Here is a 25,623-nt window from a genome sequence, read left to right as displayed (position 1 = left end):
GACAGGTTGCAATTGCAGAGGGGAAAATGTTGCTGCCATTTGAACAAAGGAGAAACACAGTCCCTGGGTGCTTTTAGTCTCCAAAGTCAAGGAGTCTCTTACAACCACTTATGCTCTCAGAAATGTTACTGGCTTCACACTGATGCTGTTCTTCATTTGATAGTTCTAGCAATAAATGTAAGAGGCTTGTGTTATGACTGTTCCCTGGAAAAGCTGAGGAAAGGCAAATCGAGAGAGAAACAACTGGTGGAGTTCAGTATCTTCTAGAACCCGTATTGCCCAGTTTCAGTGTAAGGTGCTGTTCATTAAATACCCAATGAAATGAACATCTAGGAAATCCAGAGGAGATTCCATCTCAGCCAACTGGTTGGTCACTGTGCCAGGCCAGGCTGGGTGCCTGCTGTGTATCTCTAGAGCTTTGCCAAATTAGTTGTAAACATTCAGTGCAAGGGGTTTCCCCAGCTCTTTTGGGACAACCCGCAGTGGTGGCTCCTACAACCATGCTGCAGTCACTGCTCACAGGTGCTGAAACCAAGCCTGGGGAGCTTGGCTCCATCCTTAATACTTCAGGAACTTCTTGCTGAGAGACCTCTTGGCTAAGTCGAGGGGGTTCCTCTCCCATTCCCATATGTTTTCCAGTTCAAGTGTCCTCTGTGTTACCTTTTTTCATGTATAGCAGAGCATGAACTGGAGGGTGCATTCTTTGCTTACCTGTAGAGTCTTCTTTCCTGACCAGCACAGTTTGTCACCTTCTTGCCCAAGGCACTGTCACTTTCCCTGTGACAGTGAAACCACACAGGATAATGCTGTACTCTTAAAAGAAACATGGGGTATCTCTAATATGTGTGTGACTTAGGATATTGTGAAGTGTATGCAAGTTGTTTCACAGCATATGGGAATAATTCCCATAAGGGCTGGATTTTGAGTATGTGTGTGTGCATGTCTACAGTGTGGTTAGCCTTGAAGCACAGGAAAAAAATGTTTGTCTGCTTTTACACATTCCTTTTCTCCCAGAGATTTGTCCCTGGAGCTGTGAAGAGGTTTGCAGTCATCTTGTTCCCACAAAAGTGTTCAGGAGCTGGATTTGTGTGTGGTGTTGGGATGAGATGCCAGAACATATGCTCTTCATCAGTATGTATGTGTGCTGCTGTTCATCCATGACATCCATGACTCCAGAAACACTGTTCAGCATGAACAGTGGAAGGTGGCACTGCATGCTGAGAGGGAAGATTTGGATGTACAGTGCTGACCACAGGGGCTGGGCTGCAGGAAGTGGAACAGATCTTCTGCTTCTAACTTGAGTAAGAGCTGTCTTTGTTTTAGGACTGAATGGGGTGATATTCTTAATTTCTTCTCTTTTGTATTTCCAGTGCATTAATTGAAATCTATTACCTGCTAACATTCAGCTCTAGAATACTATTCCTTCCCTCAGTCCTTACTCCCTGCCTTCAAGGCTGGTACTGAGCAGCATCACAGCAGTCAGTTGCTGGGGGAGGCTAGAAGGGAGAATGTGCTGAGAAGATGCAGGGACTGTTTTGCTAATAAGCTTGGCTAAGTGTTGGCCAAGAGCTGAAGAGGAAGTGAAACCCTGCACAAGGGTGTAACGGCAAGAGGGGGAGGAGAATTGTTTAGTTTCTGGCTTGAGTACAAATGTCCACTCCTGAAGTCAAAAGAAATAAGAGAAGTTGAGGCTGAAGTTGAGTTCTGGAAGAGGGATGTAGCTGTGCTGGGCAGGGAAGGACAGTGCAGAGATGCTCAGGATGGCAGAGACCTCTCTGGATACAGCTGTGGAGCCCTCAGGCTGCCCCAGCCTGGTGCAGTGCCGTGGCAGCCAGGGCCGAGGGATGCTCTGGGTTAACACTTGAAATGTAGCACTGGAGGATCTGGGGCTGTAGTTCGTGCAAGCCTGGGGCTCTGTGGGCTTGGAGCCAGTGTAGCTGTAAACCAGTGTAGTCAGTCAGAGGTGGGAAGCCCTTACTAGAAGTTAACTGCAGTTGTTCACTCAGCTCTTAAATGCGGGGTGTTTCTGTGCACAGTGGCAGTGGCTGATGACAGTAAGAGCCGTGCTAGCCCTGCCCTGACTCCTGCTGGGGAGAGAGGGGCAGCGGCTGCCTGGCCCTGCCTGTGCTGTGTGAGCACTCGGTGCCAAGGACAGGGAGAGCCGAGCTTTGTGCAGCTCAGCCCTTTGCTCTTCCGGGGATCTTTGGGAGTGCCCTGTTTGTCGTTCTCCAGTGTGTCCAGGGTGTGTGTATGGAGCTGGGATGGCCCGGCTCTGCCTGACCCCACCCGAGGCAGTTGGTACTGTTCTCCCAGAATGACTCCTGGCAGGGAAACTGGGAGCTGAGTGCAGGCTGAGCAAATAAACCACAGGATCATGAGTGCTAGCACCTGGAGACTGGCCATCAGGAGCGAGCCCATCCCACTGACCTCTGGACGTTCTCAGTGCAGAAGCAAGGGAGGGGAAAGAGATCCACTCGGCTTGTGGGAAAAGAGGCTCCAAGGGCTTAACATCTTCCTTTTGCTTTCTGTGAGGCAAACTCCATGGCAGTACAGATGTGGCTCCAGTGATTATGTTTCATTTTTCCTTGCAGACCCCTCTTGCATGAAGCTGTATGAACACACACGAGAGCACAAGTCAGGCCTTTTACTGCTATAGTTTGTATTGCAATTATTTTTAAGGTTACTTCCCAGGCAAGTCACTTTGCTTGCAGCTTTTTCTGTCTTCTCACTGTTTCCTCAGCGTGGGAACTATTTTAATCCTTCTTGATGCACTGAGCTCATTCTTGCTGTGATACGTATACACATGTAGTCTCTTTAGATCCTGCAGTCTTACATCCACTTTTATTTTCAAATAAATTGCATACTACATTAATTATATATTCAGATGTAATGTGAGTCACAAAGGCATATGCCTGCCCTACACACGGTCCTCTTGGCTGTGCTTTCTGTTTGGTTTAAAGCTCTCCTGAGCCTCTGCAAGTGATACAAAGTCCTGGAAATGTGGGTAGGCAGTACTGGAAATGCCTATCTGGACCAATAGTAATTTCGCTTTGCCCAAGGCCTGCTGTAAAAAATGTCAGAGAGATTTATGGCTTTTAAGATCCAATAGGTTTCAGAGGTTCCTGCTGCTTAGGGAGTATGGTGCCAGCTGGGATCAGTCAATAATGGAAGAAGCAGCAGAGCCTTCAGAAGCTGGTATTTGCCATGTTTTGTAGGCAGTGGGCTGAATCGAGGCAGCAGGAGTTAATTCAACAGATGCAACTGGTCTGCAGCAAAGCCTTGCCATGATTGCACAGGGCCAAGATGAGCAGGAATGTGTCGTTGGGACAGTGAGAGACGCCGACAGGGATGATCTCTTGTCTCCCAGTGGTTGTTCTTGCAGTCCGGACTCTCAGAGATGGTTTCTGTGATGCAGCTGAAGCACCAGGTGATGCACTGGAGTGCACTGAAGCTGTAGCAGCAGGAGAGATTGTGTCTTATCCCAAGGTTTATACCTGTGCTGTTCAGCTGCTTTAAAGAACTTCCCTCCCCTTGAAAGGAGCCCTTGAGAGCACGTGTGTTTGAGGGAAGTGGGTATTGGGGAGGACAGTCATTTAGCAGAACTTTGTGCTTTTACTGACCAGTTAATGTAGGCACCTGCTTGGGAAGCACTCCAGGCTCACTGAGCAGCTGGACCCTCTGGATCAACTCTAGTCTGCCAATAGTCCTGGGGCTGACACTTCAGAGGCTAGAGCAGCCCACAGAGGTCAGTGAGTTAGAGACCTATTTGCTGCATATGCCCCAGCAGAGCCACATGGATCTGCTTGGGACCCTGATAACCATGACTGTGCAGCAAGAGTGTGTCCTCTTGCCACCTGGATAAGCCTCATCTGCCCTGCCTGGCCATGCTTGGCTTACACCAGCTACACAGCATTGGATCTCACAGCAGTTTGAATAAGCCAGAAGCAACTGGATGGAGCCCAGCGTTCTTATTCCCCAGTGCCTGCTCTGTTCTGCTGCCAGTCCCCAAATGGACTTGCATGCCATCTCAGAGCTGTGGGATGGCATTATTTGCAGCAGCTCTCATTAATGTCAGTGAAAGCCTTTCTGTTTGAGGTGGTAGGGCTGGTCCTCAGCAGCTGCTCAGACGTTCCAGTCAGTGCCAGGCGTTTTGCTGCCTCCTTTGAATGCCCAGTGTCATCTGAACATCTCCCTGTTCCTCCTGTGGTCACACTGTCATGGGCAGGTGTCAGGCAATAGCAGAATTGTTCTCTTGGTAAACAAGTGGTGGTGTTACTGGAGCTGCCCCTCATGTGGCAGCAATGCAGTGTGTGCATGGGGTTGCTAATGAGGGATATCATGAGGCTTGTTAGTCTGAAAGCTTAATGAGCCATCTTCTGGCTCTTTGTGAAGTGTGTGGATGCTTCTTTCCATCAGCTGTTCCTGTGCTGCATCTTGCACTTGGGTGTGCTTGGTACTGAAGTATGTCCCTGTGAGTAAGAGCATAAGTGGGCATTTTGGAGCACTCAGATCCCATTTATCATGGCACTAGTGGCAGTGGACATCCAGGAAAGGTCTGGATGAGGCCACTGCTCTTGTTTCCTCAGACATTCTGCTCGAGGGCTGAACTTCTTCGGGCTCCAGTGAATCCATGTGTACTGGGTACCTAGAGTTTGTCCCTTAGCTGATATGGGATTTTCCTTCATGACAAATAACTATTTTTCTTAATTATTTTTCAAAAAATAAAATAATTAGGGCATCCACCTACCTCTTGGCTGGCATCCTGCAGTAATAGGCCAGCATGTGTTTTCTTTAGAAGAGGAAGCAGGTCTTGCTTTGTGTTTTCAAGGCAATGGTTTATAAATGAGCCTGAAAAGCCTGCGAGGGGTGAGGACCCACACAGAGGATAAATCTGAGAAAATAAATCCCAGAAAATACATTCCAAGAGATTGCTGTTTGGCCTGGCAAGTCAGAGCCCTGGCTAGAAGCCCAAGAGAACCCCTCCTCATTTGGAGTGTGAGAGTGATTCCAGGCTTTGCTTGAAGATAGTTATCTTTGGATTCCTAAAACATATAAAGGTTTGACTTCACGTTGTGGGTATCTAATTTGTGAGTATCTAATTTGATTTTGCACCCAGTTCTCATGAAAGGGCTGCAAGTGACAAATTACTCTTGGCCTGTTGTGGCTGTCACTTGAGCTGACATTGCATGGGGGTGCTGGCTCTCTGCTGAGCATTGACTGAGCAGAGCATTCCCACCCTGCCTCACTCCTCTGCCTTACCTACATGGATGTTTCCATTTCCTTTGGGTTGCCTCGTAGGAAAATACAGTCTAGCAAATGCAATTTTTTCCACTCCATTGCTTCCAAGTTCTTTCTAACATTGCGTGTTGCTGCCCCTTGTGTGTCCAAGAGCCACAGCCTTTACAGTCAAATGACTTTCTGTCTTCTCTAATATCTTTTAAATCTGGTTTCATTCTGAGTTCTAGAAATCCAGTGTAATCATCTCAAAGGTGACATCTTAATGAACTCTGCTATTCCAGTGTTAGCATCTCTCATGTTACATCTCATGTACTTTACCGTTTTTGTTACTTTCAGATGAGCCCATAAAGAAATTTATGAAATCAGCAATATCACAGGAAAATTCTCAGGAGGGAGGATTCTACAATTATCTGTTCCTTACAATCAGGACTGTATTAGTGAGTTGCTGATAACAGTTTTTCTCCAGGACAAGTAGAGAGTATATTGATGACTCTGACTGGATAAACTTTACAGTGGAAATCAAGACTGAAATATCAGCAAAGACCAGTGTCACAGTGATATTATCAGCAAAGAACAGATGTTATGGAGAACCCTGTTTGTTCAATGGCTGTGGAACTAATGCAAGGACAGTAGCTATTCAGCTTGTGACACTAACTTTTTGTGATTGCTTTCTCTCTCAGTTTTTCAGGGAAGAAATTGTTATCTTAAGGTGGAAAGGATTTTAGGAGAGCACACTTTTGAATGTCTGTCTTTTAATAACTCTTTGCAAGCTGTACAGCTTTAATTTCTGTCTCCTGCAGTCCAGTTGGGTGATAAGGTTTGTTCCTGAGGCTGTAACTTTTGATGAGAAGAGAGGCAAAATAGCAGTCTTGAATTCAGTAGAAAATATCATCCCTGAGACCTTGTCAGGACAATACTCATATTCCATATCTGTCCTGGTCAAATTGGGTTGCTTGGTCTGGCTCCACTATTTTATACTGAATGTGAGGGGTGAGATTTGCCAAAATTGCAGAGTTGGTTTGTAAACCCAGCACCTTTTTTTGGTAAGATCATAGCAGCTCTGATCTTCTTGTTCCAGTATGAAGCTCAATAGGGCCCTGTGACATGATGACAGTTATTGGGTGTTTGCCTGGCAGTGGTGTCTGTGGAGCCTCTCCTGGCCACAGCCTTGCAGTTTCCCACTGTGCCAGTGCAGGACTGTGGGCTGTTCCTGCCACAAATGAAATGATCCTGCTTGCAGTGCCTCTGAAATTGTCAGCATATTCTGTATGAACCAAGGAACTGACACATTCCTCTGGTCTGGGCCGATGGTGTGGAGATGAAAGGCAATGGGCTGAAACTTGAGCTTTTCCACACAGGCCATTGTACAATGTAGTTATTTAAAAGACAATTTTTTAAGGCAATTTGCAATAATAGGAACCAAGGGCCAGCCTTCTTTTAATCCAGATGAAAGTGCCTAACTCCTTTGAAACTGAGGAGCTAGATACCTCCTGTATTTTTATAAATTTGGCTCTGGTGAGCAGCCTTGCCACTGCTCTCCCCCCACCATCCGTCTTTGATCTAAGTTGCTGTGTAGCAAGAGCTCTCACCATCTCCCATGAGGAGGCTGCTGCTGCCTCGGCATTTACACACCTGGTGCCAGGCTTACAGTCGCCTTTCATGTGCTGTGGTCCATGGAGTAGGTCCAGGAAAGGAGTTGCTGAAGGAAAATAACTGAAAATACTGCAAGAGGTATGTACCAGGCTGCTCTGAATGGCCCTTTCATCTTTGCCTCAAAAAAATCAGTGAGAGTTGTAGCTCTGTGAAAGGACCATGGCTGTGCTCAAGAGTGACAGACCGATTTAACATTTTGGTTTCTGTATTGGAACTGAAACTTTTACAGTGCTGCTTCTATTTTAGGGATCTATTCAGCAGAGATATTCCATTGCAGATTAATCTCTTAAGCTCATCCCACCTTCTTTTGAAAATTGTCCTCTTTATTTTCCTTCAGATTTCTCCTTAAACCCTTCCTGTTGTCCCTGGCAGGAGCTGGCTTGTGGATAGTCACTGTTCATTGCAGGGGCTGTGCTGCTTTCTAACTGCTCTATGTGCCTGGCTGTTGTGTGCTGAGCACAGGCCCTCTGTGCTGGATCATCTCTGTGCTCCAGCTCAGCACCCTGACATAGAGCTGTACTCCGTGGGAGCATGGAGCTGATTGCAGTCCTCTCTCTGGATGACAAATCCAGGGCTGAGGAGCTGGGCAGAGCACTGCCCTAAGGCCTAATGCTCCCATGTGCCTGTGTCTGCTTCACCCACATTCATCACAGCATGGAAAACTCACACAGGTCTTGCTGTTGCAGACCTTTTCTTATCTTTTGCAGTGTTGCTATCTTTTGCAGGGGACAGAGAACATGGCTTGGAGCTCTCCAGGGTGTCTGGGTGCAAGGGTGCAGAGCATGACCTTTCAGTGCTCTCCAGCACTGGATCCTTAAGGGCTTAGCAGACAGCACTGGCCCAGCCAGGGCAGTTGTGGTGTTTGCAGTGAAGTTCTCTATACTCAGGGGTGGTGGAACTGAAGCCCAGGATATAATAGCTCTGTCTAGAGGCATTTCTGTCTGGAGGCCATGATTTTTAGGGATATGCAGCATACTTTGATGAAGGAGTGGCTCTGCTCCCCTGTGAGTCAATCATACCACAACTAAAGCTTCCCAGAGGCATTTGAGCCTCAGGATTCCCCTGAGCCCAAATGTTCAACTTCAGACCTGTTCCTTCCATGTAGTGGTTGGTGTTTCTCAGGGCAGTGGGTGTGAAGCATGCCCTGCTCCACTCGTTGCTGTTGGAGCTCTCCCACTGGGAACTCACAGGCTCTCCTGTGTAGAAGCTCTGTAGTTCCTCATCTCCCCAGCAAGGCAGCCTGTCTGCTAGACAGTCACTTGCCCACCAGGTCCTCACTGTGTTGATGACTTCTGCTGGCATCGTACTGAGTTCCAGGTGTGAAGCCAGAACTGGCAGAAAGAAGCTGGTGGAAATGCAGCCAGGTGGGAACAGCCTGCTACTTCATCTGCTGAAACCTGTTTGTCCTGCAGGTATTTATTCCTAGTCTATGCTGAAGAGGGTCTACCTGAACAGCCCAGGTCCATGCCTGGTGCCAGGGGTTGAAAGAGATTCCTTTCTCTAGTGCCCACTGCTGAAGAAAGGCTGAAGCTGAAAAGGAAGAAAGGTCACACTTTTATTGCAGTTTTGACTGGTTGTTGTCCAGGGCTGGCCTCTGGAAAGAGGCTGAAGAGCAAAGTGATCCAAAGAAACTATCACAGGATTGGCAGCACACACAACCCAGTCTTCTATCTGCTTGAAGGAAGTCTAAAATTATGCAGCATGTGATCCATAGCTGCATTTGAGCATGCTCTGCCCCTTGTTCTCCTATCCACTGCATTTGCAATAGCTCATATCACCCTGTGGGGTCATGCCCAGTGGCTGCTGTGTTACCATGGCCAAGACCATGTGCATGTGTGAGCTGTGTTTCAAACAGGGTATGGATCACAGCAGCTGTATTTGCTGACAAAATGGCCCCGTCCAATGGTTGCCATTGCAGTGATTCTGGGATTCTGGAAGAGAGCTACAAAACCTGAGTGCCTTCCTGTGTTGAGCAAAGTGTGGGGTGAGGGGAAGACCCCATGACTGTGTAGGAGTATGTGTGTGTGACAGTGATGTGTGGTGGCTGTTACTGCCTGAGGCACTGATGGCTACTGCAGTTGGGTTAGAGCTTCCAACAATGAGACACTGATTCATCTGTGGTCAATGTGTTTTTAAAAGGATGCCACTGAACTGTCATGTCAGTCTGGTTTCTCTTGACCAACTGTGGCCACTGCAAGGCTCTTTTCCTTAGGACTCCCCCATGCTGGTGACCTTAATTTTCATTTTCTCAGTCTGGTTCCTCAGGCATTTGTGCTGTCTGATCCAGGTGGGAGAACCTGCTGCAACCTTTGCCAGTGTGGCCACATGTACAGTGGAGAATGGGGCTGTGCTGGAGAAACCACAGGGTTGTGGTGCTGGTGCTCAGTGCTGCACTGCCAGTACAACCCTGTGTGTGCGAGGAGATAGAGTTGGGCTGCTGCAGTTGGAGGTCAGCAGTTGGAGCTGGCACAAGGCAGAGCAGTATGGCTGAGCTCATCTGACGACACCAAGCTGCGATTCTTCCCCACTGCTCTGCTTGGGTTTGGATTTGGGGGTTGAGTGTAGTCCCTTGCAGCTTGTGCTATACCCTGCTATTAATTCAAAGCAGTTTCTGCCAGGTTTGTTCTTTCATGGGAAGGAGGGAGGGTGGAGGATTTGGATGGCAGATGACTGGGAGGCAGAGATAAATTAAGTGTTGAGCTCTTAATGAGGAACATGCTACATTGGTTAGGGTTTCCCTCCCCACCCATCCCACTCTTTTTAATCTGTGGCACAGTCTTGGGAGCAGTTTGAGAACGGAAGTGATTTCAGACTGGAGGTGACCTCATCTGTCTCCAGCTCTGAGGTGGAGCAGTTTGGAGGCCCAGCCAGAGTTTATGATACTCGTGGAGTGATGCAGACCAGTGGCTGAGGCTTTTGAGGAGAGCCCTGTGCCTCCTGCCCAGTGGTGTACAGCTGTGCCAGGGGGTGGGAAGTGGGTGATGGCTGTGGGGGTTTTTATCTTTCTGTTCTCATCTTTCTACATGCTAGAGTGGAGGGAAGTAGGAAGGAGAAGTAGAGCCCAAAAAACACAGCTGGACAGGTCACATATCAGAGCAGTTAGTTCCTGATGAAAGGTCCACTATGTCCTGCAGGGTGCTGAGCTGTGCCCAGCTGGAAAATATACTAAGTGTGATTATGTGCTGTGTAGAAAGATGCTGAAGGTATGGATAGAAGAGTCCCTGCTTGGTTCTTTGAATCTGAGGACCCTGTGGATCAGCAGAAAAGGGGATCAGAGCCGTCCTGGAGGCTTTACTTTTTAGGACCCAAGATGTCAATGGGAAATCTGGGAGATCTGAGGATCTGGAACATGGGGTGGGAGCCAGCTGGGGTGTCAGCTGCAGGTCCAGATAGTGATGAGGAGCACATGAGACCACAGATGCAACTTGCAGAAACTACCAGACAATTCTGCTTCCCGACATGGCAAAGGGCCCTTCCTCCTACCTTGATGTCTGCTATTTTGAGGTGGCCAAGATTTTCTGCTGCACAGCTGGAGCCTGGAGTCCTTGGACTCTACTGTGTCCAGCAAGCCCTGGATGCTGGGGCTGGTCTGCCACGTGAAGCTCTGAACTTCACTAAATGTCCATGCTTTTCAGTAAGGACAGCTTCCAAGTGCTATCTCACAAGCTGTGTGGGGGTGTCCAGCCACTTCCCCTTAAGCTTAGTTGTCTTCTGGCTCCGGCTCAAGTTGAAGAGATGCTGGGCTGTGGTAGGCTACAGCTGGGAAAATAAAAGCAGTCTTTACTCATGTCTCTGTGGCTATGTGGCTGCAGAAATTCCCTGGGTAGGGAGTAGTAGCTGGGTAGGCAGTATTGGAGGGGGAGAAATTGACTGGAAGAACTTGCTTTTCTCCTGGTCTTGTCCCAGGTGGCATCAAGACTCTTGCTTGAATATAAATTCCCTTCCCACCACTGCTAAATAGGGAGAGTTTAACCATTAGTGGGATCTAGCAAGTGACTTTTTCCAGCCCTCCTGCCCCTTTTCCATGTTGCACTGGGAGCAACGACTGAAAATGAATCCTGTTGTGACCATGTCACAGTGACAACAAGATTTTGCAGACTTTCCTCCTTCCTGCCTCAGAGTTGTCTCCATGCCTGTACGTGATGAAACAATCTCAAAGTGCCTGGACAAACAGGTATTTTGTGTCAAAAATGCCCCTTTTTTCCCCTTTGCTCAGCATCCCACAGCTATGCCTGAGTGCAATGACAGGTGACAGGTGCTGGCTGGGTTACAGAGGAGCTCTGCCATGTCTTCGAGAATGAGTTTGGGTCAGTGGAGAGGTTTGTGCTGTCAGTGGTGATGGATGCATGGTGCCAGCACTGGCTGCCTGGCAGGGCTCAGGACTTTGGGCAGGCCCCTGCATCTCTACAGCCTCTGTGTGTGAGCCCCAGCAGCATCCCAGAAAGGGACCATTATCCCCAAAGCCTTGCCTGTTGCTGAAGTCAGGAGGGCACAATAAAGATGTGTGGCAGCCTGGAGCAGGCTCGTGTGTCGGGAACAAGAGAGGCTTTGTACCAAGCACTGCCTCTGGTGGGAGGTTTGTCAGCTCTGGAGCTGGGATGGTAACTCAGGGCTCTGTGCCCAACCCTGCTGTGCTGCTCAGGGCCTCCCTTGATTCAAGGCAGGGTCTCTGGTTCTTCCTTCACTGGGGGAGGTCTTGGCAGCAGATCCTGCTTGTCTGAGCACAGCTTTGCCCAGTGAGCTGGGAACTACAGGAGGCAGGGGTCCCCTGGTCTCTCAGGTTCAGCAGCCTTGTTCACTGTGGCCTGAAGCTGTGTGTGCTCTCTGCAATGTATTAAGTTCTCCCTGAGGAGAAGCCTCAGGGTGACAGGGACAGGGCTGTAATGGACCAGAATGGCAATGTCATTCTATCTGGATTTTTGAGGAGAAATGTCTCCTGGGAAGATTTCAGCAGAGCAGGGCTGAGTGGGACAGCTTGACAGTATGTGATAGCAAAGCAAGGGCAGATTGGAGAGGCAAGGGAAGCTCCTGTGCTCAGGCACAGACACATGAGCTTCAGGAGGAAACACTTCAAGGAAAGCTCTTTTCCAGTTATTGAGAATGGACCTGAGGTCTGGCTGCTCTTGCAGCTCTGGGTGCAGCATCAGTGCCATGTTGTTGTGGGGCTGAGCATGGTGGTGCCTGCCAAGTGATCCAGAATTGCCCTCTCCAGATGGGTGTGGTTGAAGGTGAGATAATCAAAAACACAATTGGGCAGAGAAACTAGTGATGGAATTGGGACAGTAAGACAAGATCATGTTGGGAAGGATCCCTCTATGAAACTGTAGGATGCTTTAGGATTTTGGTTTTGTGGCAGTTTTGTCCAGCCAGTTGCTGTTATTGCACTATCGCAGGGTGTTACTGTTGCTGTTTGTTCATGCTAGGTCCTGATATTCCATCCTTTCTTACTTAAGAACAATGTTCTCCAGGAACACTCAGTTCTGCTCTCTCCAGTCAAGACTAGGAAGATTTTATTGTGGAGGAAAGGAGAACATATACTATGTTCTGCTGCTCTCTGCTGTTGTTGTGAGTCCACCACAGGCACTAGATCATCCAAAAGGAAGGAATCTCTGAAGGGAATTGCAGGGCTTATGGCCAGGCTGAGAGAAGCCTCATGTCTCTTCTGGCTCTGAAAAAAATGTGTCCTCAGAGAGGAAGCAGCAAACACAGGAAAAGGGTAGTTGCTGAACACAAACTGCCAAGAATTAAAACTACTTTCCCTCCCAAGCAGGTGTGACTGGTAACGCAAGCTGGCAAAGTCCTACCAAAGTTCAGCTGCCAGACAGGACCAATACTTCTGTAGCCCTCCCCACACAGGGTGTCCCCAGTCTTTATCCCTTTCCCCTTGCCTCCTTTTTTGGAAGCTGCCCAAACTCTTCCATGGTACCAGTTGCCATTTTCATCTCCATTCTGTGCTTCTTTTTAGGCATCACTAAGCACATTTTGCTCTTCTGTGGGGCAGCTAGGTACATGGTTGGCCCAAGCAGCATGTACATAAAAATGAATATATGGAAAAGGTGTCTGGGTAAAGATTTCTTTGCATAACATGTTTTTTACAGGACCTGATACAGAAAAAAACAAGGCATGGTAGCTGTTAATTTAGGGATCCTGGCTTATCAGTGACAGATTCCTTTTGGCTTTGAGAGGGCAGGCCAAGTGATGTGGGAACAGCTTTATCAACTCCTCCTCTCCTGTTGTGCCATGCAGAGCAGTAATTTGGTGTAGCTGCACTGGGGAGCAAGTCCTCTCTGCCTTCACGGAAGTGGCCTTTAGGTGGATTAATGATGGAGCTTGGTCACAAAATCAAAGGGGGAGGGCTGCAGTGCCTCCCAGGTGTTCATTTTGCATAAGGGAGGTATTAGGTCACTGAAGAGGGTGAATTCAGCCTCTGTCCCAGTTGGCGTGCTCAGGAGAGCAAACCCTCTCTAGAGTCCTTTGCTGTGAGGCTGCTCCTGTGAGCCAGCACATAAATGGAAACAGATGGCTCCATCTCAGCGGTTAGTAGGAATCTCTCACTGCTGCAAAACTGCTAATGAAGTCTGGGGCTGGACTGAAGCAGACAAGGCTGCTGTGCTGGTGGGCTGTGCTGGACTCCTGGCTCTGTGCTGGTGTGCCTGTTACTGCCCCTCTGTCACAAGAGCACCAAGATTGCTGAGCTGACCCTACAGCCTGGCAAACAGTGCTGTGTCCTGCAGCAGCCTCAGGCAGGATGTTCATCTGGATACTGCAGAACCACCAGGACCCGTCAGTGTCCACCAGTCTTGGTAAATGATCTGTGTGGATCCTTACTGTGGGTTCCAGATGTTGCAATTCACACCCATTTTATGGAAGGGCATGGGGAGCCTTCTAGTATCTGACACAATCCCTGCTGAGACTCTGAGCCAGATATTTCTTCATCTAAGATTCTTTGCTCTGTTTCACTATCCACCTGATAAGGAGAAGCAATACTCAGCAGTTACTGACTATTACTCTTAAGCTTGGAAGAAACTTTGTTTAAATTCCCTTTGACAGCACAGTTTGATTTAGATGTTCAGTGACTTGAAGTTTTCTCCCATCATCACATAAAATGTGAATCTCTAGTCACACTGCAGGACACAGGGAAGTGGTGAGTTGTGCAGAAAAGCTGTAACTAGGCTTGGTGTTTGCTGCAGCAAGTAGATGATGGAGAAGGGGAGAGAAAGGTGTTGGCAAGGATTTCTTGATTCTGTTTTTGATTATTCTGACAGCTGCCCTGCAGGCATGGCCTCAGTGTCTGCAAGGCAGGGCACTAGGAGCTGATGTGAATGCTGGATGGCTGCACAACCACAGGCAAGTAGGGAACAATCCTGGTCCCCAGCTGCCTTGCTGCTCTTACCTTTTCTTCTTCATTCATGCAGCAAACTGCCAGGCTCTCTATCTGCCTGGGTGGTCCAACAGCTGTACCAGTGGCCCACAGCACAGGTGTCCTGGGGACCTCCTCAGGCAGTTGGAGCTGTGATGCCCTTTGGGAACTGCACCTTGCTGCCGCTGTGATCCAGCCTGGGCACCAGTGTGTGCCAGGCCCTGGGAAGCCCAGACAGGCTGCAAATGGTGCAAGAGCTGCTGACTGTTCCATGGCTGCAGTGTGTCAGCCTTGTGGCCTGCCAGCCTGGCACAGCTGGGTAATGCTCCATCCAGCCCTTGGAGGGCAGCCAGCAGTGGGCTGGCATGGATCAGAGGGGAGAGAGCCAGCTGCAAGCCCCTGGAATCTTCTGAAAGGCATTTCAAAGCCCCTTGCATAGAGCAGGCAGCAGTTTGGTTTTTGCAGCCAGGTGCAGAATAGAAGCTACCAAGCCCAGGCAGGATGTGGAGCTGCTGCAAGTCTCGATGGTTTGCACTGGAGGGCTGTAAGCTCTGTGTTCTCTATGGATTCAGGACATTACCCATGGAGAACACAGTATGTCAGGGTACAAGAGGATAGAATTGACAGATTGTCTCTGAAAGCTTCAGTCTGTGAGGGGGAAGCTGTGGGAAAGTTGTGGATCCCAGCAGGATAAGTCCTCTCTGTCAGGTGGAACTGATGTGTCTGTGCATCTCTGCAGGTCCTGGGGATCCTTGTGCAGCCATCAGGGCTTCAGGTATCAGTACTGCTTCCCAGAAAGCCACTTCTTAGTGGCAGGGGAAGACAGACAATCTTGTATGCTCAGTGAGGATCTCTTTGGATACTTCATCTGAGCACACAATCCTCTCCTTCTCTGGGAGCTCTGAGATACAACTTTATGTTAAATTACCCCAATTTCATCATTGCTCAATCTCTTCCTCAGGTTTACTGCAGGAGGGTGTTATGATCTTTTTCTGAGAGCATCTCACACCATGGCTGAGAATCAGGTATGCTTCTCTAGGCCCTGCCCAAAAGGAATGTTTGGCACTACTGCTCATAAGTGGAGGTGTGCTGCAACCCCAGTCCAGCTGATTGAGTATTCCTGATTAGCTAATTTCTTCCAATTGCCAATAACATTCACACTGTGTTTTCTGTGTCACCTGGTGAAAAGGGGCAGGGTGTGCAGCTATGGGAGGGAAGCCAGGCTGAAAAGGACAAATGCTACTGCAATGAAGCACTCAAATCATCATGTAGTTCATTCTGCTATTCATATTGAACCAAGAACAACATCCTGGGGAGGAAGGGAGCAGAATTTCCCTCTGACTAATGCTGCTGGATTGTGCAGGGCTGCTGGGGAGCTGCCAGCCAGAGAAACCATCAGGAGGGGAAAGAAAATGGAAAGGGAATCTAATTATCCATCTGCAAAGACAGATGCTAGTCCCGACACAGGGCTCAGCCCTGGGCAGACTGATGTGGGTAGTGACGTTAGCACAGACTGCTTTTATGGTGGGGCTGGGAAATGACTTCTGGGAGTCCCCTCTGGGACAGCAGATGGTCCAGCACCATCACAGCGAGCCAGGGGAGACTGGAAGGCACAGTTGCTTTCCCCAGGAACACTGGCCCGTGCCAGGCTCCGAGGGATGGTTCTTCACAGCCAGGTACGGCTGTGTTGTGTGGAGATGAAGGTGGAGCACAGGCAGATCTGTGCTGGTGCAAGGGGAGGAGGGTGAGTGCATGACTCCCTCTCAGCAGGCTCATCTCCATCAACTGGGGGCTACAAGCCCAGAGGTGAGGGTGGGAAGGAAGGTTCCTATGTGCCTCTGCTGTCTCAAGGTGCACAAGGACTCTGCTTCATGTTACTGAAAGTGCAGAGGCAGCTGACAGCAGGGAGGGAGGGTGTGTAGCTGGAGCCTGAGCGTCTGGATCCTTTATAGGAGATCCCCTAGGAAGGAGAAGGTCCCTTTACCTCCTTGTTCTGCAGAGCTTTCCAGGGTTGTTGCTCACACAGTCCGAGGCCTTTCTCCTTGGGTGCCTCCCAGAACTGAAGGTTGCTTTAGAGAGTTGCCTTTCCCCCCTTAATTAATGGAATTTAAAATTATTTGGCAAGCTGAGTGGGCTTATTCTTCTCTCTTGTGGGCATCAGCTGCTCCTAAAGTTATGTTAATTGTAGCTGGAAGATAGATGTTGGGAGCTCTCCCAAGACAGTTGGCTTTCATTCTCCCAACAAAGTTTTCAGTAGCCTTCTGGGAGGACTGCAGGGTTAAGAAAGATCTTGCAGACTTGGGAGTATCCATGAGATGGGTGAACTGGGAATGAATCAGGAGGATTTCGCTTGAGTGGAGCATCTTTGTTGTCCACTGCCTTGCTCTCTGTGGTTTGTGCTCAGTGTGCTGTTTGCCGGTGTGGTGCCCAGCCTGGACTGTCTTCCTCTGTGATGCCCTTGGATTAGCTCCTGCTGGACCAGGTGTAGGTGTCTCACAATGCTCAGAGGCCGTGATGAACTCTCTGGTTCAGGATTCAGCCTTTTTGGTAGACAGGCCTGATCCTGCATCCCTTACTCATGTGAGCAGTCGTCTCTATTTCAAAGGGACTACTCGGTGAGTAAGGATCGCAGGATTGGGACCACTACCTGTAACTTAAACTGCAACTTCTTAGGACCCTGTCCCCAACCTTTTCCTATTCATGTATGTTAACGTGCATCAAGAACTTCCAAAACTGATGTTCTTGTCATTTGGATGGAGAACCTGAGAGCTGGAAGAAGCAGTGCCTTTCCATTGCAGAGGATATATCATTATTTTCCATCCTCTTCCACCAAACTGATCTCAGCCCAGCCAGCCTCTGTGCCTCAGAGCAATGTGTACCAGCTTGTCTCCCAAACGTTGTTCCTGGCTTCCCAGGGCTGGCAGGGCTCTGTTCTGCCTCTCCCTGGTTTTCCCAGCTGTAGCTGTGAGATGAGAGGCCAGACATCTATTTAAGCCTGATTTGTGCTGCAGAGCTGGAGGATGAATCGGAGGGAGAGATGAGCAGCAGTAGTGCCGAGACTGCCGCAGACTTTCCTGCACCACTTAGTTTCTCCTTCTGTCTTAAGAGGCTAAATTTGGAAACCTCTGTCCTGTGCTAAGGAATGTGTTCGCAATCGGAGGAAGCAGCGAGGGCAGCAGGTTTGACCTGCACATTGATTTCCGTGTGGCCGCGGCTAGGGAAGCCGCCTGGGCGCTCCCTGCTCGGACACGGTCCTTGCGCGGGCCGGCTTCTCCCTCGCGCGGAGCGCTCCGGTACCGCAGGGGGCTCGTGGGGGAGAGCGGCGGGCAGCGACCGAGGGGCTGCTGCAAGAGAGAGACCCGGGCAGCGACCGAGGGGCTGCTGCAAGAGAGAGACCCGGGCAGCGACCGAGGGGCTGCTGCAAGAGAGAGACCCGGCCAGCGACCGAGGGGCTGCTGCAAAAGATTCAGCCAGCTCTACGTCTGCCCAGTTTGTTATATCGTGCAGATTATCTAAATGAGAAGCTGGGTGTGAGAAGCTCTGTGAACGCGCTCCAGAACAAGTCACGAGTTTAAACACGCAGGAGGCAAATTACAGTCGTGGCTCCTTTTTAAGAGCTGGAAGTGGAGGCATGGCATGAGTCACACAGTGCTTCTTGGGAAGCACGAGGCATTTCAAGTGGAAGCAGAGAGCATAAATACCTTTGAAATAGAATTTGATACATTTCTGGAGGGTTTATGTGACAAAGAAGCAGTGATCCTTGAGCGGAAATTAAAAGTTTGACCTGTGGGATAGGTAAAAGAAAATATGAGATCTGGCTGCTGTGCAGATGATGCTTGTGGCACTGAACATACAGGGGACTAATCTGTGCTTTGAGATTTCTGCATTTCTTGTCTGGTATCTTGCTTTTTCCTGAGCATCACAGGATGAAGCCTGGCTAAAGTGTCAGGGTTCTGATGCTCCCAGAAGCCACTTACATGGAGCCTTGCTTGCAAGTTCGATGTTAAATTATTCATCACAGTTTAGATCAGCAAGGCTTTTTCCCTTGGATCAGGTCAGCAGGAGCCTCAGGGTGAGTGTGCAGCTCTGCTGATGATGGAGCAGCAGAGCTCAGACCTTGCGATACCCGAGAGATTCATCTGTCTGAAGTCAGCACTGATGTTCTTTATGGTGGCAGAGAAGGCAGCAGGAGAAGAAGGTGGTAACTGAACCCTGGAGGTTCCCAGCTGTGCACCTGCATGGAGGATATTGACTGTTCCTCAGCCTCCATTGCCCTGGTCCAAGCTGGGAATGGGTTTGCTGCCTGCTGCTGCTGCTCCTGTTCAGCTTGAGCAAACAGCTTCTCTGGAACTGGCCTTCCCTTCGTCCTAGAAAACAGCGAGGAAGAAAATTTCCCTTCTGTGGGGAATTCTGAAAATAGCTTAGTTTCTTCAGAGGAAGAAACATAAATGCTGTTATTACATGACTGTGCTGACCCTGCCAAGCCATGGATATGCAGTTTCACCACTCTTCCGTGCAGACCAGGCTGGCTGGGTGCATCCCTCGTGGGACCCTTTGCCTGGCTCTGTGCTGCTCAAGAGCGTCTGTCTGGATCAGGCTGAATTTTTTTCCTTCTGTGACGTGCTCCTGGTTATCCACCAAGGATGGAGCTTGAGCACTGCAGTCCCTAAGCCACAGCATCTCTGCCAGAAGACATCTCCCCTGCAAGTGGAGGACTTCTCTGCTGTCACAGCTTGACAAAGAGCTGGTCTGTGAGGTGGGAAGGTCTTGGTGCACCCTGTGCCTGTATTTCCCTTGCTGACTGTTTAGCAGATTGGATTTGTCTGCTCTGACATTCCGAAACCTGTAGCCTGGAGAAGACCTTAGAGATGCCAGTGGAAGAAAACACTCTGGATTTACTCTAGATCTTGGAAGTGCCAAGTTTTTCCCTGCTAAGTTCTGCTGCACGAGATGTCCTCTGTTTTTCTTCTTTTAAGGAAGGTGTACATCAGATTTCTTGTTGGAGGAGCAGGCCAGGATTTACACTGTGCATTTCTAAGGGCTGTGTGGAAAGAGGAGTGTGATCAGGAAGAACAGGGGCAGAACAAAATTGGCTTGTCTGTCTTTGGGAAGTTTGGACACAGATCGGTCTGAGCCAACAGCTCTGGGTGTGTCATGTGGCACATCTGAGGAACACAAACGAGTCTGTCCTTTATGGTTTGGTGACTCTGAGGATGCCACATGAGCATCTCTAGGAGGAACAGTAGAGGCTGAGACCAGTTGACTGTCCTTCAGCATTTTGGAAGCCATAGTGCTGGCCACTCAGTCTTAAGATGATCTCTATAGCCAAGACCTACTCTTCTGTTTCTTTTCCTAATCTGCTCTCTGAGCTGTCAGGCATGGCCTTCTGACTGGAATTCCTCCCTGGCTGCCAGTCCTGAGAGTATGTGTGATGTGTGAGAGCTCAAGGCACTCGGGAGACAGTAGTTCCTTGTTCCTCTCTGCACTGTCAGCACAGCTCCTGGGGCCATGAACAACACTGTGGTTTTGTCGCAACCAAATCATTGTTGACTTCATCTGTGATCGCAGCTCAAAAGAATGTTCTGATTTGGTGCAGTGGGCTCGTGGGGACACAACATGTCTCCAAGTGCCTTTGGAAGAGGCTTGTGGTTGGTGGGCATGTGGCCTGTGGCCCTTAGACAAGGGTTTTCCAAGCCATGAGAATTCATGGGAGCTGGAGAGGGTTTGCTTGCAGCTATTGTGGTTTATGGTGTGGACGGATAGGTGAAACTTCCTGTTATCTTAAGAAGGTTTGGGTGCACCTTGGGTGTGCCACAAGCCGCTGCTCTTGCTGCCCAGTGCAAAGCAGCGTGGTGCTGTCACTGCTCTTCACTCATGTGCCAGTTGCAGTCTCTGGTGGGAGAGTCCTCCAGTCCTGGAAAGCAAGGATTAGGTGAATCTAGGAAGAAGAAGAGGTGTCACGAGCATGGCCTGACTTACCACTGAACTGAGAGACCGATGCAGGGCTGTCAGCTCCCTGGGGAATGGATCAATGCTGCAGAGTGAGGGCAGAGCCACCAAACAGGGATATGTTCTGAGCTGTGACAATTCCTGCCACACTTGGATCTCAGTCCAGGCCTTCTGTTTTAATGCAGAAACAACCAGGAACAAAACTCAGTGAGTGTAATTAAGAATGCTGCTGGCAGAGCAGGGTGGTTTGGAGAAGGGTTTCATGTGTGTGGTATGACAGCTGTTGTATGGCAGGAGTTTTCCTGCTCTGGGAGTGTTTCCCAGTTCTCCTCCATATATTTTTATCAGCCTTTAGGACCTTGTGCCTGTGACTTCTGACATCACCATCCATCAGCTTGCAGGATGGCAGCATAGGTAAAACGTTGGAAGTTCCTCCCCCTTCTTTCTTTTGCACGCTCACAGCTCCCAGACTTCAGACCACTGGACTTTATAGTGACTCAGTGCCTTACAACAGAACCTGGTGTCAGCCAGGCTTGGGGTATATTGGGGAGGCCCTGGGTTGTGGCCCAAGGTGACCAGGGCAGTCCTTGCTGGTCTGGCACTCTGTGGAGCCCTGCAGATCCCAGAGTAGCAGCAGGAGCTCTGGCTGAGAGCGAGGCAGGAGAATGGCTGCAGCCTGTGTCCTTCCTGCTGGTGAACAGAAAGCTGCTCAGGAACCCGTGGGGCAAGGGACAGGTTCCTCCAGCACCACCAGTGCTGTCATCTCCTGTCACTTCATTATACATGCTGTGGTATTAACCCCCTGGTTTCCAGAATGGTGTGATTATATGAAATTAGGAGCTTTTTTTCTGTTTATATAAATTCCTGTTTAGTTTCATGGCTGCACAGAAAAGCTGGAGGGCATATTTACAGAAAGGTTCAGAACCCAGACTTGAAATCTGAATGAGTTTTTTGATGTGCTGAGCTGTTTTTGGGTTGGGTCCATCTGCTTTATGAACACACAGATACTTCCTTATTCTGAAACATCTTCAGAGTTCAATGGTTGCTGTAAGATCCAGAATGCATCTGCTGCTAGTCCAACTAGATTCAGAGATGAAGCTGCAGTAGAGCCTGGAGTAGACAAGAGATCAGCCTGCCACGTAGGGGCAGATCCATGTCAACCAGGACTGCCATCTGGGGGTTATATTTGAACCTTTTGAGGTTTGAATATTTGAACTATCTGAGCTGCTTTTTGGGGGCTTTGTGGACTCTTGGGACCTTCACCCACACAGCCAGAAGCAGCACATTTTTGCTGAGAGCAAGTTTCCTCTGGCAAACCTTTGTCTCGGCTGCGTCAGGCAGGGTATGTAAGAAATCCTGCAGCTGAATAGGCCCATCTGTCACGCGGAGTCAGCCCGATGGCAGGGACAGTATCCGGTACGTGCGCAGCCTCTCCGCGGGACGCCGGCGGGGCGAGCGGCATCGCCTCTGGCCGCGGCCGCGGTGGCCTTTGTCCTGTCCCCGCCGGCAGGCTCCTCCCGCGGCACGGGCGGAGGCAGGAAATCCCGGGCAGCTGCCTGGGAGCCTCCTCGCCTTTCCTCGCCTCGGCACCGGGGCGAGCCGAGCCAGCCCTGCGTGTGTGTGCACGCGTAGGCGGGGGGGCTGCCGCATGGATTCGGCGAAGGCTGGGAGGGAACACATGGGTTGGGGTTTTTCCCTTGGCCCGCGGTGGGTGTCCGTCCGTACTGCCAGCCGCGGTCATGGATTCGATCATTATTCAGGAGCGGTTAGTGGAGCGGCTGCTGTCTCCCCGGACGCAGGCACAGCGAAGCCACCCGGGCAAGCTGAAGGTACAGGGATGTATTTATAGCACTGCGCGAGCCGGGGAGCAGCGGGGACAGGAGGGGGGAGGATGGTGCCCGAGAAGACGCGCGCAGCACAAGATGAGACCTCTGAGGAGCAGAGGAGCGGAAAGACGCCGGTAAGGGAGGGACGGGGGCACAGAGAGGAGGGTAGCAGAGGGGAGCAGCCCCCGAGGGGCGCGGGGGGCGGCCGGGAGACGCGCGGCGCTTTGCCGCGGTGTTCGATGCAGTGATTCCCTGTTTGAATGGCGTGTGCGTACATGGGGGGGCTCAGGGCAGGAGTCACTGCTGTGTGTGCCCGCACGCAATCCGATTTGTGTTAATTAACGCTGTGTTAATGCTCTGCTTCGCTGGCCGCGCTCCTTCTCTTCAGCAAATGCTGGTGGACGAGTGGTTTTGCCGATACTCCTGTGCTCAGCCTCTGGCCCGAGGAGCAGATGTCCGTGGCAGATGCCTCGGGGGCTGTTTGTGTTATGAATTTATGCAGCTTTCTGCTATGAAAGGAAGCAAAGAGTCTGCCTCTCCTCCAGGGCTGAGCTGTGTTGGCTGCTGCAGATGCGGATGCGGCGGCCGTGCCTGGCCGAGGGAAAAGGCTGCAGGAAGGGAAGGGCTGCCTGGGAGGGAGCTGGATGGCTTCTGCTGGGGGCTGTGGCACCGACAGGGCCCCTTCCCCATGAAGAGGCAGAGGCGTCAGGGTCGCAGCACAGCTCCATCATTTCTGGATCTTGCTCCAGATCTTGATAGGTATTATTCTTCAAATTTCCTGTGGTCCTATGATATTTAATTTTAGCCTTTTGAATATACCCAGCAAGACCCCTTTTATCCCCAGGCTGAATGGTGAAGTCACGTGGGATCTGGGTTTGTTTAAACAGCACATCCACCAGAGGTGTGAGGAGGGAATTGGGAAGGACAGGAGTGATGGAGGCTGTACTCTGTCTTGGAGGTGCAGGCAGCCCTCTGAACACCTCAGTACCAGGATAGCTTCTCCTCTGTGCAACACATCCTGAATGTTTCTACGCCTCCAATAGGAACAGGGCTTGAGCCCACCCAGGGCTTTTTTGCTTGGCTGAACTCCCAGGGAGAGCACTGGCTGTCAGGGGAGCCCTGGCTACCTCGGCTGGGTATTAGAGGATGTGAGGATGTGATATGTTGCTGTAACGTCTAGTGAACCAGCAAACATGTGCCAAAGGAGAGTATGGAGAGTGTGTCTTGCTTGGCCTGGGGTGCCTTGGTTTGTGACAGGTCCCAAAGTTTGGCCACAGCTCTTGGTGGCCACTGTGGTGGTGTGTGGGGCATGTTCCCAGGCACATGGTAGTGGGATGCCAGTGGGAACAAAGGCAGCAGCATGGAGCAGGCGGTGGGAGAGGGGCTCCTTGTGCCAGAGTGCTGCTGGCTTGTCTGGCTGAGGGCCTGTCCTGACAGCTGGAGCCGCCAAGGGAAGCGCAGGGCAGGAACCAGCTGTCCTGGGTTTTGTCAGCTTGGTGGGACCTGGCTTGTGAGGGTCAGGAGCGTGGGGGTTGGGGTGATGTATTTAGGAACACCCTCCATCCAAGCCTCTCATTTAATTAATGGATTTTAGCTTTTCATAATCCAGAAAGCCTCCTGTCTCTGTCAGTAGCTCCCCCAGGACTCTCCACCCTGTGCATGGTTGTTCTGCAGATACTACCTGGAGGTGGTGAGTGGTGTAGAACTTTGACCAAGGCACGCACCAGGCTCAGGAGGAAACTTGGGCTCCTTAAGTGCCATAATAATATTGCCATGCTGGCAGAGGTGGTGGTATGTGCCTATCACAGTGCCTGAATATGACTGGCATAGGAGCACAAACTGAGTGTCTCAAAACCAAGGTAAAGGACCAAGTGAAGATGAAGAGTCAAGACTGGTGCAGAGACCATGCTGCTGTTCCTGAGAGAGGGCTGTTATAAGAAAGGGATCCCTCCTTACAACTCACCTTGCATCTCTTGCCTTCACCCTTGACAGGGCTCTGCAGTGTGTCCATGGCTGGTCAGAGGGAGATATGGCTGAGGACACAGTTTTTCCCCTCACAGGTCTGGCTGCCTCCCATAGCAAGGAAGCTCTTCTGTTGATATTGCACTCAGCATTGACCTTCCTTTCTGCAAGGAAAATGACTACATGACTCATGGGTAAAGGGCAGTGTCCTGCACCAGTAGGATTTGCTCATTTTGAATATTGTGATGCCACGGAGCTATGGGGAGACAATTAGAGGTACAGTAAATCCACGCTCTCTTGGTTGGGCTGAACAGAAATGAGAGATCAGGTTCAGCCAGTTACACCTGGCAGAAGAAAATGGAGTTGCACCAGAGTGCAGCTCCCCAGTGTCTCCATTGTCAGCCCTTACTCATCTAGGTTAAAAACCAAACAAAACAAGAGAAACACCCCAAACCTCAGCCATGGTTTCATTAGCACATTACTGGTAATACTTCACGTGTCAAGTCACTGGAGTGAGCGAGTGATCATTGTCTTTCCAAAGTCTGGTAAAGATCAGGGCAGGAGAAGCACAAAAGGGAAGTATGTTGTATATTTGTGCTGGGAAACACTGGACCTTTTACTGTGAGGTGTTGGCTGTTCTGTGTCCACTTTGGCTGTGCTTGTAGATGTGTTTTACCAGGAAGTGAAGCAGCTGCCAGACAGCTCTGGTCCTGAGAGACAGAGTCTGGAAGCAGTCTTTTCTTCCTTGTTCTTGGCAAATGACCTTGCCATTATCACGTTTCTCACTTCGCTTTGAGCACCTCATTTGCCCTTTACTGAGCCTTTGGGTGGCAGTTTGTGGTGTCCCCTAGGCAGGCATTGCTTTGCTGCATGCAGCTTGTCAGAGCTGCCATCACTCATCACCCGGGGGTCTGTTCTGCTCGCTGCACTGCTGCTCAGGATGTCACTGCCTTTTAGGTCATTTAGAGCATTTAGAGCATTACAGCTGCCAGGGGAGCACTTTGGGCACTCTCTAATTCTCCCCTTTTCTCTAATTTCATTTTCTCTGTCCCTTCTTGCCTTTCTGAACTGTGGAGTGGTGAAACAGCATTGCTTCAGCTATGGGAGGTGAGGGAGATCAGACCCCACAATCACTGAGGGCTAAAATGACCAAGTTTCAGACCCAAGCCAAACATCAGTTGCTGGAAGGTGGTGACAGTGCTAAAGGACAGACTCCTTGGGCCATGATGGCCATCAGCCACATCTGTTCCATCTCAGTGGGCAGCTCCAGAGCAGCCATAAATTGGCAGGAGGAGACTCTCTGTCTTCCCTGCTCAGTGTCCCCAGTGGAACTTTGCAGTCTGTCAGACTGAGGATGCCCAGAGATTCTCACACAGGTGGACATGCAGCTGTAGAGAGCTGTTGCCCACCTGCAGTGTGGAAACAGGTACAAGTAAGCATTGCCCAAAGCTCGGCACTCTGGATCATATTTTGTATTTCTTTGAGTGTGTGGTCCAGAAATGGAGATAGTTAAACTTATGAATGGAGGTGTTCCCTGCTGTGCCTGGAGAATGGGTAAGGACAGTCATGTGCTTGCAGGTGTCCATGGGATAGGAGCTAGGGCCAATTTTGAGGAACTCCTGGCTCCGTGGATGT

General features: G+C 50.1%; 2 protein-coding genes across 6 annotated transcripts in view; one reads left to right on the top strand and one right to left on the bottom strand.

Annotated features, from left to right (window-relative positions):
• UFD1 (ubiquitin recognition factor in ER associated degradation 1) overlaps positions 1 to 25,623 on the bottom strand; it is a 276,619-nt gene that overhangs the window by 92,370 nt on the left and 158,626 nt on the right. The gene's annotated exons all lie outside the window — the stretch shown is intronic.
• Positions 1 to 25,623, top strand: part of SEPTIN5 (septin 5) — a 41,840-nt gene that overhangs the window by 5,074 nt on the left and 11,143 nt on the right. Inside the window, exon 1 of one of the 4 annotated variants that reach the window (XM_056504020.1) lies at positions 15,247 to 15,276. The exons of 1 other annotated variant lie outside the window; for it this stretch is intronic. In XM_056504020.1, the coding sequence (XP_056359995.1) occupies positions 15,262 to 15,276 (15 nt within the window). In that variant the 5' untranslated portion in view covers positions 15,247 to 15,261. Of the gene's footprint in view, positions 1 to 15,246; positions 15,277 to 21,617; positions 22,161 to 25,623 lie in introns of those variants that run through there. 2 more of the 4 variants (XM_056504018.1, XM_056504019.1) reach the window with 2 other exon arrangements.

This window comes from Oenanthe melanoleuca, chromosome 15, assembly GCF_029582105.1.
Source record: "Oenanthe melanoleuca isolate GR-GAL-2019-014 chromosome 15, OMel1.0, whole genome shotgun sequence".
Lineage (NCBI taxonomy): Eukaryota > Metazoa > Chordata > Aves > Passeriformes > Muscicapidae > Oenanthe > Oenanthe melanoleuca.
The sequence above is the reverse complement of the archived record's forward strand: the minus strand, read 5'-3'. Positions and strand labels throughout refer to the sequence as shown.